At 38.8% G+C, this 16,340-nt stretch overlaps 4 protein-coding genes and 1 long non-coding RNA gene across 5 annotated transcripts; 3 read left to right on the top strand and 2 right to left on the bottom strand.

Annotated features, from left to right (window-relative positions):
• The first annotated feature begins 238 nt into the window (after positions 1-238).
• Positions 239-1,286, top strand: LOC116001123 (uncharacterized protein At4g02000-like). Its single transcript, XM_031241016.1, has 2 exons — positions 239-436; positions 537-1,286. The coding sequence occupies exons 1-2, from the start codon at positions 239-241 to the stop codon at positions 1,284-1,286; spliced, it is 948 nt and encodes a 315-aa protein (XP_031096876.1).
• Positions 1,287-1,371: 85 nt separating this feature from the next.
• Positions 1,372-4,749, top strand: LOC116001121. The gene is made up of 3 exons (XM_031241015.1): positions 1,372-2,071; positions 2,116-2,942; positions 3,316-4,749. Exons 1-3 carry the CDS (start codon positions 1,372-1,374, stop codon positions 4,747-4,749), a joined length of 2,961 nt encoding a protein of 986 aa, XP_031096875.1.
• A 1,638-nt stretch (positions 4,750-6,387) lies between these two features.
• On the top strand, positions 6,388-9,203 carry LOC116002326 (ATP-dependent Clp protease ATP-binding subunit CLPT2, chloroplastic-like). Its single transcript, XM_031242437.1, has 5 exons — positions 6,388-6,673; positions 6,823-6,861; positions 6,996-7,105; positions 7,894-8,073; positions 8,891-9,203. The coding sequence occupies exons 1-5, from the start codon at positions 6,462-6,464 to the stop codon at positions 9,046-9,048; spliced, it is 699 nt and encodes a 232-aa protein (XP_031098297.1). The 5' UTR covers positions 6,388-6,461; the 3' UTR covers positions 9,049-9,203.
• LOC116002325 (protein DETOXIFICATION 56) lies at positions 9,118-10,829 on the bottom strand. The gene has a single exon (XM_031242436.1). The coding sequence runs from the start codon at positions 10,685-10,687 to the stop codon at positions 9,215-9,217; it is 1,473 nt and encodes a 490-aa protein (XP_031098296.1). The 5' UTR covers positions 10,688-10,829; the 3' UTR covers positions 9,118-9,214.
• An 815-nt stretch (positions 10,830-11,644) lies between these two features.
• Positions 11,645-12,386, bottom strand: LOC116003099. Its single transcript, XR_004094618.1, has 2 exons — positions 12,182-12,386; positions 11,645-12,092 (listed from the first exon to the last, which is right to left on the bottom strand). It is a non-coding gene; the product is annotated as an uncharacterized LOC116003099 (long non-coding RNA).
• Between the last annotated feature and the right edge of the window lie 3,954 nt (positions 12,387-16,340).

Raw genomic sequence — 16,340 nt, 5'->3', positions numbered from 1 at the left:
ACTCCGTATAGCAATGTGTTGGAATGTTAGGGTTTTGGTTGAAAAAATTCTCTCTATAGCCTTGTCTAGGGTTTTGGTTCTCTCCTAGGGTTTTCCTGGCCTTTCCGTCGTTTCTCTGTCGTTTTCCGTCGCTTTTTTCTCTCCGGTTGCTATTCCGGTGCGGCTGGTTCTGGTTTCCTGTCACTACGGTTTGTGCACGCTTTGCTCTTTGACGTTCGTTTTGTGCAGTTCGCTCTGCATGGCGTCTTCAGTACCAACGAATGGTGTTGCGGCTCTCACGACAAGGTGGGCGGACATGGTTCTGGAAGATGAAGACGAGGCTTTTGAGCCGATGCCCTTGGCCGACCTGGGTGCTGCTGCGGATGCTGTCGCAACTTGGCCGGTTGTTGGACGATTTTTAACGTCAAAGATGGTGAAACTTGAGTACATGAGACAGGTTTTGGCATCGGTGTGGAAGCCGGTGAAGGGAGTTCAAATCACGGAGTTACAACCAAATCTTTTTATGTTCATTTTTTTTCCATGTTTCTGATATGCAGTATGTGTTGGATGAAGGTCCATGGTCGTTCGACAATTGCACGCTTGTTTGTCGACAGGTGGATGACGGCGTCTTGCCCGGAAACGTTGCATTGGATACGGTTGATATGTGGGTGCAGCTGCACGGTGTACCCGTCGGCTATACTTCGACCGTTATCCTAGAACAGATTGGTAATTTTCTGGGTAAATACGTTAAAGGGGATGAAAGGTTTGTGGGTGCGCCATGGTTGGATTTCTACCGCATTCGGGTAGCCTTGCCGATTGATAGGCCGTTGAAGAGACGCATGAAACTCCTGAAACGCGACAAAACTTGGTGTTGGGTCACGTTCAGGTATGAGCGATTGCACTGTTACTGTTTCTTTTGTGGTATGATGGGTCACGCACACCGTTTCTGTCTGAAAGCAAGGGAGTCTCAATTACCTGTTGATCAGTATCCGTATGGCCCCGAGCTACGGGCAGGACAGCGCCAAGGGCCGAGAGCGGTAGAGGACAGCTGGCTTGTGCCGGTCAGTGGTCCGCCGCGTTCGGAAGAGACGGCGGCTGAGGTTGCTGCCGGAACAGGCTGTATTGTGACTACGGTCGAGAGGCAAGAGGCGGATGTGGCGATCATGGCTGTGGCTAAGCGGAGACGTGAGGGTTCCGGGGGCGGTGCGAGGCGGCACGCAGGTGCTGGTAATGACATTGTGATGACCAAGGTTCCAAAAAACTTGCATGTGGCAGGTTCTGGTTCACAGACCCGCCCATCATCATGAGTACTTTGAACTGGAACTGTCGCGGCTTGGGCAATCCGCGCACAGTACCTTGTGTCCCGTAAGAAGCCTGAATTTATATTTTTTAATGGAAACTAAGGTGGGACGGATTCACGCAGAGCGTCTTCGTGTCAAACTTGGTTTCGAAGGTTTGTTTTACGTTGATAGTGTTGGGAGGAGTGGTGGTTTGGCCCTGTTGTGGAGGAAGAATAACACAGCTAGACTGATGAGTTTCTCAAGGAATCATGTGGACGTGGAGGTGAATATGATAGGACTGGGTGTTTGGAGAATGACTGGTTTCTATGGCTTCCCGGAACGTGGAAGGAGGAACGCGTCATGGGACCTGCTAAGATCTCTTGCAGGTAGGTCTTCTCTTCTATGGGTGGTTATAGGAGATTTTAATGATTTGTTATTTCAGTCTGAAAAGCGTGGGGGTATTCCGCATCCTGATAATCTGCTCCGCGGTTTCGGGGAGGCAGTGGAGGATTGTGGTTTAGCTCAGTTACCAATGCGTGGTTATCAATTTACTTGGGAGAGGGGCAAGGGAACCACGGACTGGATGGAGGAGAGATTATACAAGGTCCTCGCAGGAGTAGAGTGGACCAGCTTTCTACCTGGTGCTAATGTTACTAACATCCTTACCCGGAATTCAGATCATTCGGCTCTCTTTTTGGGAGTTAAGGACGAGAGGCGGCCGTACCAACGTCTGCGCAGGTCGTTCAAGTTTGAGATGGCTTGGGTGCATGATGAGGGGTGTAGAAAGCAGGTGGAGGAGGCATGGCAAGATGGTATACATGCCGGTTTGCTTAACTGCCTGCAACTCTGTGGTGAGAGACTAACCAGTTGGGGGGTGACCATCTCCATAAGTTTGGCAAGAAGATTAAGAAGTTGCGGTGTGATCAGCTCCATCTCAGGGGTCGGTTGGATCCCCAATCATTAAGGGAATACCAGCGTCTTGAGACTGAGTTGTGTCAGTTAGAGGCACAGGAGGATGCATTCTGGAGACAGAGAGCAAAGCAGCACTGGGTGAGGAATGCAGATGCCAACACCAAGTTCTTCCACAGGTATGCTTCTGCTCGTAAAAAGAAGAATACTCTATCTAGATTAAAGAATGCATTTGATGTGTGGGTGGAAGGGGATGATTTGAATGCTGTTGTGCTTGATTATTTTAATGATATCTTTGCATCGAATCATTCTTCTATTTCTATGGATGGTTTTGCTGCATCTATTACTCCGCGTGTCACCCATGATCAAAATGACTCCCTATTACGACCGTTTGAGCCTGATGAAGTAAAGGCGGCCCTGTTCTCTATGTTCCGTGATAAAGTTCCTGGGCCAGATAGCATGAACCCTGGGTTTTATCAGCATTATTGGGATGTGGTAGGAAGTGATGTATCGTCTTTTGTAATCAAATGTCTTAATGAATGTACCCTCCTTGAGGGACTCAATGATACAAATGTAGTACTCATTCCTAAGAAGGCCTCTCCAGAGAAGGTTTCTGATCTCCGGCCTATAGCCCTGTGCAACGTGGTTTATAAAATTATGCCTAAAATGGTGGCTAACCGGATGAAACCACTATTAGGAGATGTGATATCTGATTCTCAAAGTGCATTTATTCCTAATAGGCTCATAACGGATAATATTCTTGTAGCAGCTGAGGTTGGGCATTACTTGAACCGAAAGCAATGTGGAGTATTAGGTTGGGGGGCTTTGAAATTAGACATGGCAAAAGCATATGACCGCATGGAATGTCCATTTTTGCGTACCATGCTATTGGCCCTGGGCTTTGTGTATCCACGGTCTCTTATAACTTTCTAGTGAATGGAGCAAGTGTGGGCCAGGTTGTCCCTACCTGTGGCATTAGGCAAGGAGATCCGCTTTCCCCGTATCTATTCATAATATGTGCTGAGGGGCTTTCTTTGTTACTTCAGCAGGCTGAGGAAAGGGGGGACTTTCATGGTTGAAGAGTCGCTAGGGGTGCACCCCCGGTTTCACACCTGTTCTTTGCAGACGATAGTCTGCTGTTTTTCAGAGCTACGATGCAGGAGGCGGGAGCTATCAAGCGGTGCCTAACCACAAATCCAGTGTGTGTTTCAGCAGGAATACATCAGATGCTGACAGTCATGATGTTATGGCAGTCCTGGATGTTATTCAAGCACCTAATTTTGGCAAATATTTGGGACTACCATCTTTTATAGGGAGGGAGAAGAAGGCGGTTTTCTCATATATTGAAGACAGAATCAAACACAGGATTGGTTCTTGGAGTAAAAGAATGATTTCTCAGGCAGGCAAAGAGGTACTCCTTAAAAGTGTGGCCCAGTCTATGCCTACATTTTCTATGAGTGTTTTCTTACTTCCTGACTCAGTTTGTATGTCTATTGAGAGAGCCATGAATCGCTACTGGTGGGGCTCTGGGAATGATAGAGGTATACACTGGAAGGCTTGGGATTGTTTGTGTATCCCCAAGAAGTATGGAGGCTTGGGTTTTAAGGATTTGAAGGCTTTCAATCTGGCCATGTTAGGCAAGCAGGCCTGGTGCTTCCTGACAAGACCTCATTCATTAGTAGCGAGAGTTTATAAGGCCAGGTACTTCCCCAAAACTTCATTTATTGATGCTACCTTGGGTAATTGCCCGAGTTTCTGTTGGAGAAGTATTATGGCTGCGCATGGGATAGTCTACACTGGGCTTCGCCGAAGAGTGGGGAATGGGGAAGCAACACTAATATGGGGTCACCCATGGTTGCCTGATGATCCAACCTCGATGATGCACTCACCAATGCCCCATCAACTCAGTGGTTCTCTGGTCTCTGGGTTGATTGATCCAGTTTCTGGTACTTGGGACCAATCCATTCTTCAGGATATTTTTCTCCCTAGTGACGTGGATCGCATACTGAGGGTCCCTGTCTCACCGCAATATGAAGATTCCTGGTTCTGGTTAGGAGACCCAAAAGGCTGCTACACGGTTAAAGAGGGGTATATGCGTGTTATTGGAAATTTTGAACATACCCCGGTTACTTTTGATAATTGGTTACATCTTTGGAAAGTTAAGTGCCTTGCGAAATGGAAAACTTTTATTTGGAGAGCCCTAACTAATTCTCTTCCTACCACTACGAACTTGATTATAAAAAGGGTAGAGATTGATCCATCATGCCCAATGTGTGGTGTTTTACATGAAAATACAATGCACTCACTTGTTTTATGTGATTATTCAAGGCTAGTATGGAATGAATCCTCTTTGCATGTTACTAGTATGAGTGGTAATGACTTTGGGGTGTGGTTTAGTAATGTGATTGCTATGCTAACAGAAGACAAAATTATCTATGCTGTTGAACTTTTATACCATATTTGGAGAGCCAGAAACTCAGCAGTGTGGGAGGCTTGTTTGCCGCGACCTTCCCGTGTCTGGCAGTCTGCACGTGCAGCAACAGCAGCTTGGAAGGAGGTCCATGTCTCGCCACAACCGTAGCAACAGCACACGGCCGATATCGCCCTGCCTGCTGCTCCTCAATGTTACGTCGACGCCGGCTTCGACCCATATACCAGCACATCCACGGTGGGTGTGGTGCTTCTTTCGCAAGAGGGAGGGTTCGTGGCTGCTTTCAATGGTCACTTACCAGCATGTTTCTCGCCACTTATGGCGGAATCCTTGGCCTGCAAAGAAGCTCTCTCATGGTTGAAGGATCGGAATCTACACTCTGTGTCAATTTACAGTGATTGCTCCACGCTTAAGAATTTGCTCACCACGGATAGTACTAATCTTTTCTCTTATGTTCGTTACTCCGTTGATGCCACTAGGGCTATTATGTCTACTTTTACTAGTTGTTCAGTTAATTATATTCCTAGAACTGCGAACAGAGGGGCTCACGTTTTGGCTACGTTGACCTTCTCACAGCCTGGTTCTTTGTTTTGGGATTCAATCCCCCCGAACTCTATTTCTGAGTTGATTTAATCTATTCACCCAGGTGGTGGTTTAAAAAAAAAAAAAATACTCCGTATAAGAAAAGCAAATCGGGCTTGTCTTCTAATTTGGGCTCCTTTTCAACAAATCTTTACCCAAGAGAAATCTATCTTGCCAAGACAAATTATACAATGGACTAGGATCTATCATGTATTGTATATCCAGGTCTAAAAATAATATTCAGATTCTTTATCTGTACTTGATACATTTTGTACCTGCAGCTGAAAATTTGTGTACATGTAGCTATCATATTATGTGTTAGCAATTATAAAGTTATTTGTTTGCGTGTACAGAAACTATTAATTGTAGGTACGTAATATTTTATTTTGCCATTATTATTATTATTATTATTATTATTATTATTGTTATTATTATTATATAAGTGTATTTTAGTCTTTAATCACTTTTCGCTTTCAATTCACAACTATTTTATTATTCTCTATGAAATGATGTAATTTGAATTTCTATCTTATTGTTTTTTCACGGAATTACAATTTCTTTCCTCTCATAATTCTCTCACTTCAGGTAAAGTCAAAATCTAAGGAGAAAGAAAGAATTTTTAAGGGCGAATTATTTTGTGGACCCAGGTCCAAAGATACACAATTTACATTTTAAAAATTCACAATTTATGATGACTCTGTGTTTTATTAAAAAATTTTCAAAACTTAGAAATATAATTTATATTTTAGAAATTCACAATTTCAATACTAAAAATACACAATTTAGACATGGTAGACCTTGGTCCATTGTATAACAATTGATTTTTAATGCAAATTATACCATGGACCAGGGTCTACCTTGCATTGTAGACTCTGGTCAAAAAATAACCTCCAGATTCTGTATTTGTAGGTGACACATTCTGTACATGCAATTGAAAATTTCTGTACTTGTAGCTATAATATTATGTGTCAGCAATTATCAAGTTATTTGTTTACATGTACCGAAACTGTTAACTGTAAGTACAGAATGTGTTAACTGCAGATACAGATTTTTTGTATCAGGATTCACAATGCAATATGAACCTGGTCACGGTATAATAATTGGATTTTAAAGGGTGTAGGATATATGGGCCCAATATTGTGTATCCAGGTAGCCCTTATCCATGCTTAAAAATGGGCCGGTTTATTAATGATGTGGAGGCAGCCCATATCCGTTCGCCGTCGTTTCTCCGGTCCGCTTCTATCCAGAAGTTCTCGGCTGGGAGCGAAGAATCGAATGAAATGGCCGCTCACTGCGTCTCCACCGTCCAGGCTGCCACCGCCGGAATCAACCAATTCCGCCACAGAAATTCCGTCCAACTCGCAGCGGAGGAATTAAAGTTTCCCTGCCTCGGTTCTCCCACCGGAATTTCACTGCAGCCCTTCAAGTTCAGACCCTTTTTCTCGAAGCATTCACCCATCAAAGCCACAATCTCTCTCAGCCTCCCAACCTCGTAAGTCATAATATCTGTATGTATATGTTCCTAATCCATGTTCATTTTCCTGATTTATGCCTACTGCTGGAAGCTTTTATACTTTTAGGTTCATTCTCAATCTCAAGTTTGATTATTTAACTCTTACGTGTTTTTTTTGTTTATTATAGGAATCCGGACGCAGTTGTTTCTCTAGAGAATGCTCCCAAGTGAGTGCTTTCAATATCTTCATTGGGCTAGTAGCCTTGTAGTAGATGTATGGGAATAGGGATTTGTTTTTCCATTTTTATTGGAATGGAATATTGATGTTGAGCCTTCTTGAATTGGGCGAGTGAAATTTTAGATGGTCATCAAAGTCGATTAGGTCGTTTGCAATGGCTGAATTGGAAGCAAGGAAGCTTAAGTATCTTACAACAGGGACAGAAGCTCTCGTCATGGGTATTTTAAATGAGGGTTAGTCAATTCTTATAAGCATCTAAATATTTGTTTTGTGATTATTACTTTGCGATCAATTTTTAAATTACTTGCCTTTGATTGGAATAGAGTCTGATTCATTTGGGTGAAAATATGCATTGTTTGTTTTCCTGATGGATTTATAAATTTCCTGCATGTGTTCTGAGTTGAATCCACATTGTTTAGCGGAAATAGTGGCCATTGTATTCGCTCTCTTCTCTAATAGATAATTTATTCTGCTATTTTACTTCATCACCTCTGAGTAATTGGCGTCGTTGAATTTATAGACTAAAATTTGACTTTTGGTTAGTAAATAAAAGCTCAGCCTGATGAAATTTGGATAACTTCATGACTTAGTATAGAAATTTCCAACCTTGAAGAGAGATAAAAACTGTCAATGGAAGAAGCATCCCTGGTGGGTTTCTAGGTGTCATTGCTTTGCTGATAAAATGTCTACTAGCTCTTGGTAAGGTGGTATGGGTTAAGATGTAATGCAACAACCTTTAAGACATTATACCAGCAATTATCTTGTTCTAGAAAAAAAAGGAACCTAGTTAACTGCAAAGTGTAAGAAATCATGATAATTGGTGTAGTCAGGTTTGGTCTGCAATTCATGTTATGTATCTTGTTAACTTTCTTAGTGAGGTCATCCAGATACCAGATGTACGATTATTCTCATTTCTCTAATCATAGTTGATTCTTTGCTGATAAGTCAGTCATTCCTTTGTTAGTTTAAGAAAGCTAGCATGCCTGATTATAACAATTATTTTGTTGATTTTTATTTTCAGGGACTAATTTTGCTTCCAAAATTTTGTGGTCCATGGGTATTACCCTTTTCAAAGTGCGTGAAGAAACAATCAGGATTTGCGGGGAAGCTAACTTTTTTAATTTCAGTCCTGAACATCCCCCCTTGACCGAAGATGCACAAAAGGCCCTTGATTGGGCTCTTAATGAGAAGGTCAAAGAAGGTAAACTTCTCCTTATTTAAGAAAATAAGAAAAGAGAAATGATGAACAGTAAGCTTTTCCTCTTACTTGCTTAATGTGATAGTGGTATATTTTAATTCTGCAAATGTTTATGGCTCTTGCTTCTCAAATGCAATTAGTTTTTGGTTTGTTCATAGACTTTTAGTTTCCAGTGATGGAATATAGATACTTTTAGTTTTCAGTGATGGAATAAGCAGGTATTGCCGTGTTGTATGTTATTGTGGATAACGTCAATTGGGTTGCTTGTTGGTTGGCTTTAATGCAGGATATGAATCATATGATCACTCTTAGAAACATCTCTCCCTCTTAGTTGCTCCTTGTATTTAATTTGATTCTGCTTAGTTCTTGGAATCAAGGCAATACTGCAACAAAGAAAAAGCTTAGAATATGCCAAGAATCTATGCTGTGAGCACAATTAGTCTATATCCTTTATGACCACACTCTTTCAAAGCATATTCATACCCACAGTCCCCCACCCACCCACTCAAAAGAACAAAACGGAAATCTATTTTTTACAGTGTATTTAATTGATGAATATAAATTACTTTATAATTGGTTATGATAAATATATAAAACTGTTCTGATAGATAATAGATTGCCTGAATTTCAGATGGATAAAATTGCTATTCTCATACATTTTAAATGTCTCCACCTCCAACTGTTTGAGGAAAGAAGTTGCATCATGCTAAAGTTGTCAACTAATGCATCGTCGTTTTCCCAAGTCATTCTGATAATCTGATTAATGTATTGACCAAAAACAAAATCTTCTGATACCATTTTCGTGATTGTTGATGTGCAGGAGATGGCGGAGAGATTACAACTATTCATTTACTACTTGGAGTTTGGTCACAAGAGGGGTCACCAGGTTACAAGGTGTTGGCTACCCTTGGGTTCAACGACGAAAAAGCTCAAGAGCTGAAGGCCTTAATTTCGAAACCTGGTTTTAAGGAGGACTAGTAGAGCCTGTAGACACTCAAGGCTGCCATTAAAGTTGATTCTTTTAATCCATAATGCTACACTTTGATGTCATGTTAAATATGGATGATTATTCTGTTATATTCTGTAATTTGGAAGAACATATTTTATGATGAAACATAATTTTCTCATTAAAAGGGATGATTTCTTAATCTGTGCAGTTGGGAAGTGTTTCTGATTTGTCATCATTGGCAGCTTCTTCTTCTTCATCTGTGCAGCAGGCAAGTATTTGTGCCTTTTTAGCTTCTTCATCCCAGTTGTTCCTGGCAATGAACACCACCAAGACCACCAGACAAACAGTAACTCCGGCGATGAATCCGACAAACAATCCGGTGAGCCCAAGATGGAGCTTGAAAGCTAAGATCACCCCCAGAGGTAAGGCCAGCAGGTAGAATCCACAGACACTGGCATACGTCCCTACCAATGGTCTGGCCGTTCCCCGGGCTATTCCGCTGGAAACTGCCAAAGGAAAGTTGACTATCTCCATTACAGCCAATATTAGCATCATCTTCTTTACGCCTCTGGTAATCCCTTTTTCATGAGTGAACAGAGCTCCCCAGAATCCCCTGGCTCCAACCGTCGCCAAACTGCCAAGAATGCCGGAGATCACGCCTAAGCCCAGTGACACAGACGCCGAGATTCGCGCCATGGCTGCATTATTTGCGCCGAGCTCATTCGACACGCGAACGGAAGCAGCCGTGGCCAGGGACTGCATCACGGAGTAAAGCACATAATCGAAGTTGAACAGAATGGTGATAATCCCCACTGCCTGCTTTGCGTTATGGAGGCGGCCAGTGAGGAGAACCAATATTTCATAGCACCACCACTCAAGGCTGACAGTCAGGCAGCAGGGTACGGCCAGCTTAATTAGCTGTTTCCAGTCGCCGGTGCTTTGCTCCCACCACCCTCCCTCCGCCCATCTCCGGCTCTTCCAGTTTTCAGATATCACCACATAAACATCTAGCAGAAACATGATTGTAAAGTCTGTCATCCAGAAAGCCATGGCAACCCCTTCAACTCCTCTAGCCTTATAGAGCAACAAGTTCATCGGCACCTGAAGAGCGACGGCCAGAGCTGTGCTTAGCATGATCGGGATGGTGATGCTCTGTGCACTCAAGTAGTACTTTAAAGGGCACAAGAACGACACAATCACCAAATCAGGGAGGAGAAATAGCAGGTACTTCTTTGCTACAAGTGAAATATCTTCTTGTTGGCCAAAGCAAATGAGGATTCTGTCAACATTGAGCCACAGAAAAGCCACAGGAAGAGAGACTAGGAGCAGCAGCAAGACTGCCATGACAAGGGTTTTGTGTAGGAGCTTGAAGTTCTTAGCTCCAAACGCCTGTCCGCATATGGGCTCCATAGCGCAGCACAGGCCATTCAAGACTGCGAATCCGGTGACATTCGCGAAGGTGAATCCGAGGGAGGCTCCGGCCAAGGCAAGCTCTCCCAGCCGCCCAAGAAACACCAACGTGATGGATAGCTTCGCAAACCAAGTGAAGTTCATCACCAGCAATGGAAGCACTATTGGCCGCTGCACCTTTAGCTCCCAAAGAATTTTTTGAGCGAGGTTTCTCGGCCTTGTCTCGGGGAAAAACGTTGGATATCTATCTCTATCCATAACGGTGTCTTTTCAAAGCTATCAATGGTGAATGGTGATATTGTTGTGCTTTTCTTACATATGAAAAGAGATTAGGATAACAACCCCAAATATTTAAAGGATTGAGTTTCGTACGTGAAGCTAAGGTAAAAGAAGAGGTGAATTCAATTATATTAATGGTGGAGATGAGGAGTCTAGTCATCGTCCTCAACTTCAAATGTGATTTGTCGTGGCTCAGTTAGATTCATAATCATTTGAATGATTTATTTCCATATTTAGATCACTTACCTATTTTGTAAGCAATCAATCTATAATTAATTGGAGCCTAGCTCCTTAATTATAATTAATTGGAGCCTAGCTCCTTAATTGTAAACACTCTATTTAAAGAAGGGCTTGTAAAGGAGCGTTGTTTCTCAAAATTCCCCAACAATTTTATTTATTTATGAATGTTTATGTTAGGCGGCCGAGGATACAAGTTATAGAACCAACAATAAGAATACATTGTAACAGAGTCGATAGTATTAAAAAAAAAAAAAACAATAAGATTACAAAGTTTCCAAACAAAAATGATGAGGTGAGGTGTTGATGGAGGGTATGGGTTTCGTGAAGGCATGCAATGCTTTAATCTGTAGTGGATGACATAAGCAGATGAGTGGGTTTTGTTGTACAGCCAATTAAGGAAGTTGAGAGAAGCTTTGCTTATATATATATATATATATATATATAATATGAAGATATGACAGAGAGACTTTAAAAAATAAAGTTTTAAAGCAAGTTTAACATTTTGAGTTTTTGTTTAGGCATTTTTCAAATCCAATAAAAAAAAGAGATGAATTGAAGAAAAGAGGAAAAATAAAAAGTAATCAAGGTGGCTAGTGCTGCTGGTGCCCACACTAGCTATCTCTAATTAATTAACTAATTAATTAATTAATTATTTATTTATTTTATATTGGAATAAGGGTCAAATAGGCCACTGAATTACGCACTAAACTATCATTAGGCCATCGAATTAAAAAACAATGCAATTAAGTTCCTGAACTATACAAAATAATGCAATTTAACCTAAACTGACCTATTTTACCTGATGTGCTGGTTATCAATTTTAAAAACAATATTTTAAAATAATTAATTAAAATTAAAATTTAAAAAAAGCCAAGAACTGCAACTGGATTCGTCTCCCGGCCATGGACCATCGTCTCCGACGGACGAAGGTCTCTTCGTATCCCGTATCCATGGCGAAGCCGCCGGAAAATGCGATTTCAACGGCAAAATGTGAAGCATCCTCAGGAGGTCGGATTGGGCAGCAGATTTTGCCTTATTTCCAGAAATCATGACGCAAGGATGCGATTGCGAAGAGGATTCTGAAATCGCGATACACAGAACCGATCAAGCAGATTCGTCTCATTCACACGCTAGAATTGATGATCTGAAGGGAAATACAGAGGATCGTCAACCGATTGTGAGATTATCAACACTGGAATGGGAAAACTTAGTCCCGGCAGAGGAGATGCTTACGTTGATCGGCCGATTCTTGAAGGGGAGGCCGTCTCTAGACATTATTATGGCAAAATTAAGATTGGGCCTTCATCTAGAAGGGGAGATGCAGATTGTATTGCTTAATCAAAGAACAATTTTGTTGGGATTTGAATTGGAAAGGGATTGTAGGAGAGTCTGGATGCGAAGCCATGCGATAGTGAAAGGAATTCATCTCTCCGGCCGGAAGTTCCTCTTTTTTTTTTTTTTTTTTTTTTTTTTTTTTAATTAATTATTTTAATTTAAAATTATTTTAAAATATTGTTTTTAAAATCGATAACCGTGGTAAACAAGTCATTTTGGAAAAAATTGCATGATTTTGTGTTGTTCAGGGACCCAATTGCATTTTTTTTGAGTTCGATGGTCTAATTGCAATTTCGTGCGCAGTTTAGTGACCTATTTGACCCTTATTCCTTTTACTAGTTTTATACGCGCATTGCGCGAATGGGTTAATGCCCAATGTTTATATTTAAATAAATATTTGAAAGTATATCAATGCAAGATTATATAGGAGAAGTTTATACATGGGTAATTGAATGTCGAATTTTTTTATTTAAATATCTATCTCAAAGTATATGAATCCAAGATAATATATAAAATTCATTATAATTATCACTAAAATAAATGTTTGCAACCTTGTAAAATCGATAGTCTAAATATTTGGTCTAAAAATGATAGTCTAAATAAATACTACTTTTAATTTGAATTTTTTCTAAGTGTTCTTAATTCTCTTTTGAGTAACATTGTCATTGTCTTCATCTTTACTATTTGTTCTCTTCCTTTTTGTTGGTAGTGTGTTATTTGCAATTCGGTTATTGTTGGAAGTATAGATGACAACGTCATGCAATGAGATTATGGTATAGGAGCTATGGACTTTCCTTTAGGTGTTCTGCTTGGGGTTCATTTGGTTCATTTTGTTCAACCATTATTGTTGAATGAGTTATTGTGGATAAAGAAATCTCTAGTTTAAGAAAAAAGATCAAATAAATTAATAAAAATTTGAAAATTTAAAATATTATGTATTCCAAAGATATTAAAAGATAGTTTCTCGCTTCAATTTGTTGGGTAATGGGTTATTTGAGTACTTTCATTGTCAACAAATCCCCCAAGTAGTTAATATGATTGGTTTCAAACTATTCTTTTTTATTTTTTTATGGTATTAAATAAATAACATATGTATAATTTTTTGGTATAACTACTAATTTATTTAATTCAATAAGAGTAAAATAGAGTGATTCCGCTTCAATTTGTTGGTTATTTGAGTACTTTCTTTGTCAACCAATCCCCAAGTAGTTAATATAATTAGCTTCAAATTATTTAAATTTTTTTTCATAGTATTAATAGAATACTTGGTAAATAAACATATAACATTATTTTGTACTATAACTTTGATATTTAATTACAAGATATTGTAAAAATAAGATAATGGACAATGTAATGAATATCAATTGATAAATTTGAATGTAAAGAATCTTTGCATTAGAGAAAATAAAGACAATATAACTAATGAAATTATTTCTCTTATTTAATTTAATTTTATGATAATGAATAATTTTTTCAAATAAAGGTATTGTAGACACATAATTCTAAATTAAAGAAATACATATGTATCATTTTTTGTTGTATCTACTAATTTATTTAATTTAATAAGAGTAAAATAGAGTGATAAACTTAATTATGTCAAATTTGATTGAGATGAGGTTCGAACCTAAGACCTTTCTTATAGAAATTAATGGGTAAGTTAAAAGTTAACGGAATATTAACGGAGAAGAGAATATTTAACGGAAAACTTAACGGATAATCATAAAAGTAAGGTTAAATTAGGTAATTTCTATTAATAATATTAATCTGAATTATCTTAATTAACCATCTATTTGATTAAATAATTCATCTGAACCATCCATTTGATTAAATAATTTGACCGCTATTTTTTCTACCCATTTTAGGCCTAACTCTTTTTGGCTCTTATTAGTATAGTAGATATTTTTTAAAATCAAGTGAGGACCCCAAAATCCCTCCGGTAAGAATCCTCTTACTCTCTCTCTCTCTACTTTTTTTTTTTTTTTTTTTTTTTTTTTTTTTTAAAGAGTTCTATTCATGGTTCCAAAAAAATATTTATATCAATAATTTGAGAGTGAAAGTATAAGTTTAGAGTAAAAAATGTGAATCCACATGGTATTTTTTATTTTTTATTTTTACAAAAAATTGACAAAAATCTTGCAAAAAATCCCTCATGATGCTCTTTATCAGTATCTTGATATTTTCTTGTTTTTGTGTCAGTTTTCCATATGGTTCTATACAAATTTTCAGCCATTGTGTCAGAAAATTTAAAAATAAAAATGGCTATTAGCTGGATTTGTTCTTTATTTATTACTTTTGTAAGTTTGTTATTGTTGTTGTTGTTGTTTTTTTTTTTTGTTTTGATTTCTTTTTAAATTCTTGTTATTCTATTTTGATACAATATTTCTTGTTATTCGTTCCTAGCTTATTATTTGTTTTCTAAATTTAGAAAGTATATTTAATAAAGATTTTTATAGATGATAATTATTAAATTTAAGTATCTGCATGTAATTGAATGCATGTAAAATGATGTGTTATGAATATAATATCAATAAGTTCAAGTACAACTTTCCTAGGTATAAGATGAGTTTGGAAATCTCTCCAAAGTTGGGAAAAGTATAAGGAGAATGAAGATTCGAATTCATAACTAGTTGGCGGATATCCTTATTTATAGAATTATAGTAATAAAACATGAAAACAATGCCAGAATCACTTCAATAGATTTGATATAGTAGCATGTGGTTGATGGTTTAGGTAAGTTGTGATAAGGGTTAATATTGATGTAATGTCTGGAATAGTGGTTTTGGAATTGGCTTATCTAGTAAAAACGTGTCCAGTTTTAATGATTGGTTTTCCTACCTAAGAGGTTAGGAAGCATTCAGATTTAGTTTGACTTGCTATATAACTTTAAGTTTTATATCATAAATACTTATAGACCTATAATGACTTCTATAGACCTTTTTTTTTTGGAAAAATGGTCAAATAAACCTTTGAACTTTACTTGAAAAGTCAATTAGATCCCTAAACTTTTTAAAGTTACGATTAAACCCATTAACATTTTATTTTGGTGCAATGAAGCCCAAAAATCGGTTAGTGACACATGATTGCAGGTCACTAGGGTTCCAACAATACTCCAACTTACTCCGACGTAATTTTCGACAACAAAGAGACCGACGAATGGTCGCCAGGCGCCATTGAAGAAGGCAACTTCTCACGACTTCTTCACTGTGAGAAGGCTACTTAGTGGTCGCCTTCTGCTGGAGAAGGTGACCACTGGTTGCCTTCTTCAATGGTGACTAATGAACATTTGTCAGTCACCACTCGTCAGTCACTTTATTGTCAGAAATGGCGTCGGAGTAGGCCGGGGTATCGCTAGACGGTTGCCAGAATCCTAGTGACCTGCTATCACAGGTCGCTAACCGGTTTTTGGGCTTCATTGCATCAAAATAAAATGTTGATGAGTTTAATTGCAACTTTAAAAAGTTTAAGAGCTTAATTTACTTTTCAGGTAATGTTCGAGGGCCAATTTGACCCTTTTCCCTTAAATATATAATACACTATCTTTATAGCAACCACATTTGTTTTTATTTTTCAATTATAATACGGGAAGTTGATGTTTTAGTGGTGATAAAGTGAAGTGTGAGAGAGTATCATCACACGAGATATTGTCTCAAGGAGTAGACCAAAAGGTAGTTGAATAGTAGGTGGTTAAGCACAAAAGTATATAGTGTTTAGAAGCTAGTTCAAATGAAGAGATGACAATTATGTGAGAATAGTAAACACAAGGAAATGAACAATCAAACAAACAACTATTAAACAATTGTAAATGGAGGGACTTGAACTTATCACTTTTGTATATAGATACTATAGTGTTTCCTAGGATAAAGACCATGTAATGCCTCAACAAGGGGTCTAGAGAAATGCCAATGCAACTCTCGTGGACATTGGACTCTCAATTAGCTTTAAGCCCCATTGTCATGGTGACTCAAACTGATTGAAAGAATTCGTTAAACACGTGGAGTTCACGTCTCCTTCCAACTCCGATCCCTTTTCTCAAAGAAAAGTTGGACTAGTGAAAGGA

The sequence above is a fragment of the Ipomoea triloba genome, chromosome 13 (assembly GCF_003576645.1).
Source record: "Ipomoea triloba cultivar NCNSP0323 chromosome 13, ASM357664v1".
NCBI lineage: Eukaryota > Viridiplantae > Streptophyta > Magnoliopsida > Solanales > Convolvulaceae > Ipomoea > Ipomoea triloba.
Note: the sequence above shows the minus strand (reverse complement) of the source record. Positions and strands in the feature narration are given on the sequence as shown.

Coding starts and splice junctions, on each gene's coding strand:
- LOC116002326 (XM_031242437.1), top strand. CDS start 6,462: ATGGCCGCTCACTGCGTCTCCACCGTCCAGGCTGCCACCGCCGGAATC. Junction 6,862..6,995: donor TCTCTAGAGAATGCTCCCAA/GTGAGTGCTTTC, acceptor GTGAAATTTTAG/ATGGTCATCAAAGTCGATTA. Junction 8,074..8,890: donor TAATGAGAAGGTCAAAGAAG/GTAAACTTCTCC, acceptor GTTGATGTGCAG/GAGATGGCGGAGAGATTACA.
- LOC116001121 (XM_031241015.1), top strand. CDS start 1,372: ATGGAAACTAAGGTGGGACGGATTCACGCAGAGCGTCTTCGTGTCAAA. Junction 2,072..2,115: donor GGAGGAGGCATGGCAAGATG/GTATACATGCCG, acceptor CTCTGTGGTGAG/AGACTAACCAGTTGGGGGGT. Junction 2,943..3,315: donor ATATTCTTGTAGCAGCTGAG/GTTGGGCATTAC, acceptor GCTGTTTTTCAG/AGCTACGATGCAGGAGGCGG.
- LOC116001123 (XM_031241016.1), top strand. CDS start 239: ATGGCGTCTTCAGTACCAACGAATGGTGTTGCGGCTCTCACGACAAGG. Junction 437..536: donor AACTTGAGTACATGAGACAG/GTTTTGGCATCG, acceptor TCTGATATGCAG/TATGTGTTGGATGAAGGTCC.
- LOC116002325 (XM_031242436.1), bottom strand. CDS start 10,687: ATGGATAGAGATAGATATCCAACGTTTTTCCCCGAGACAAGGCCGAGA.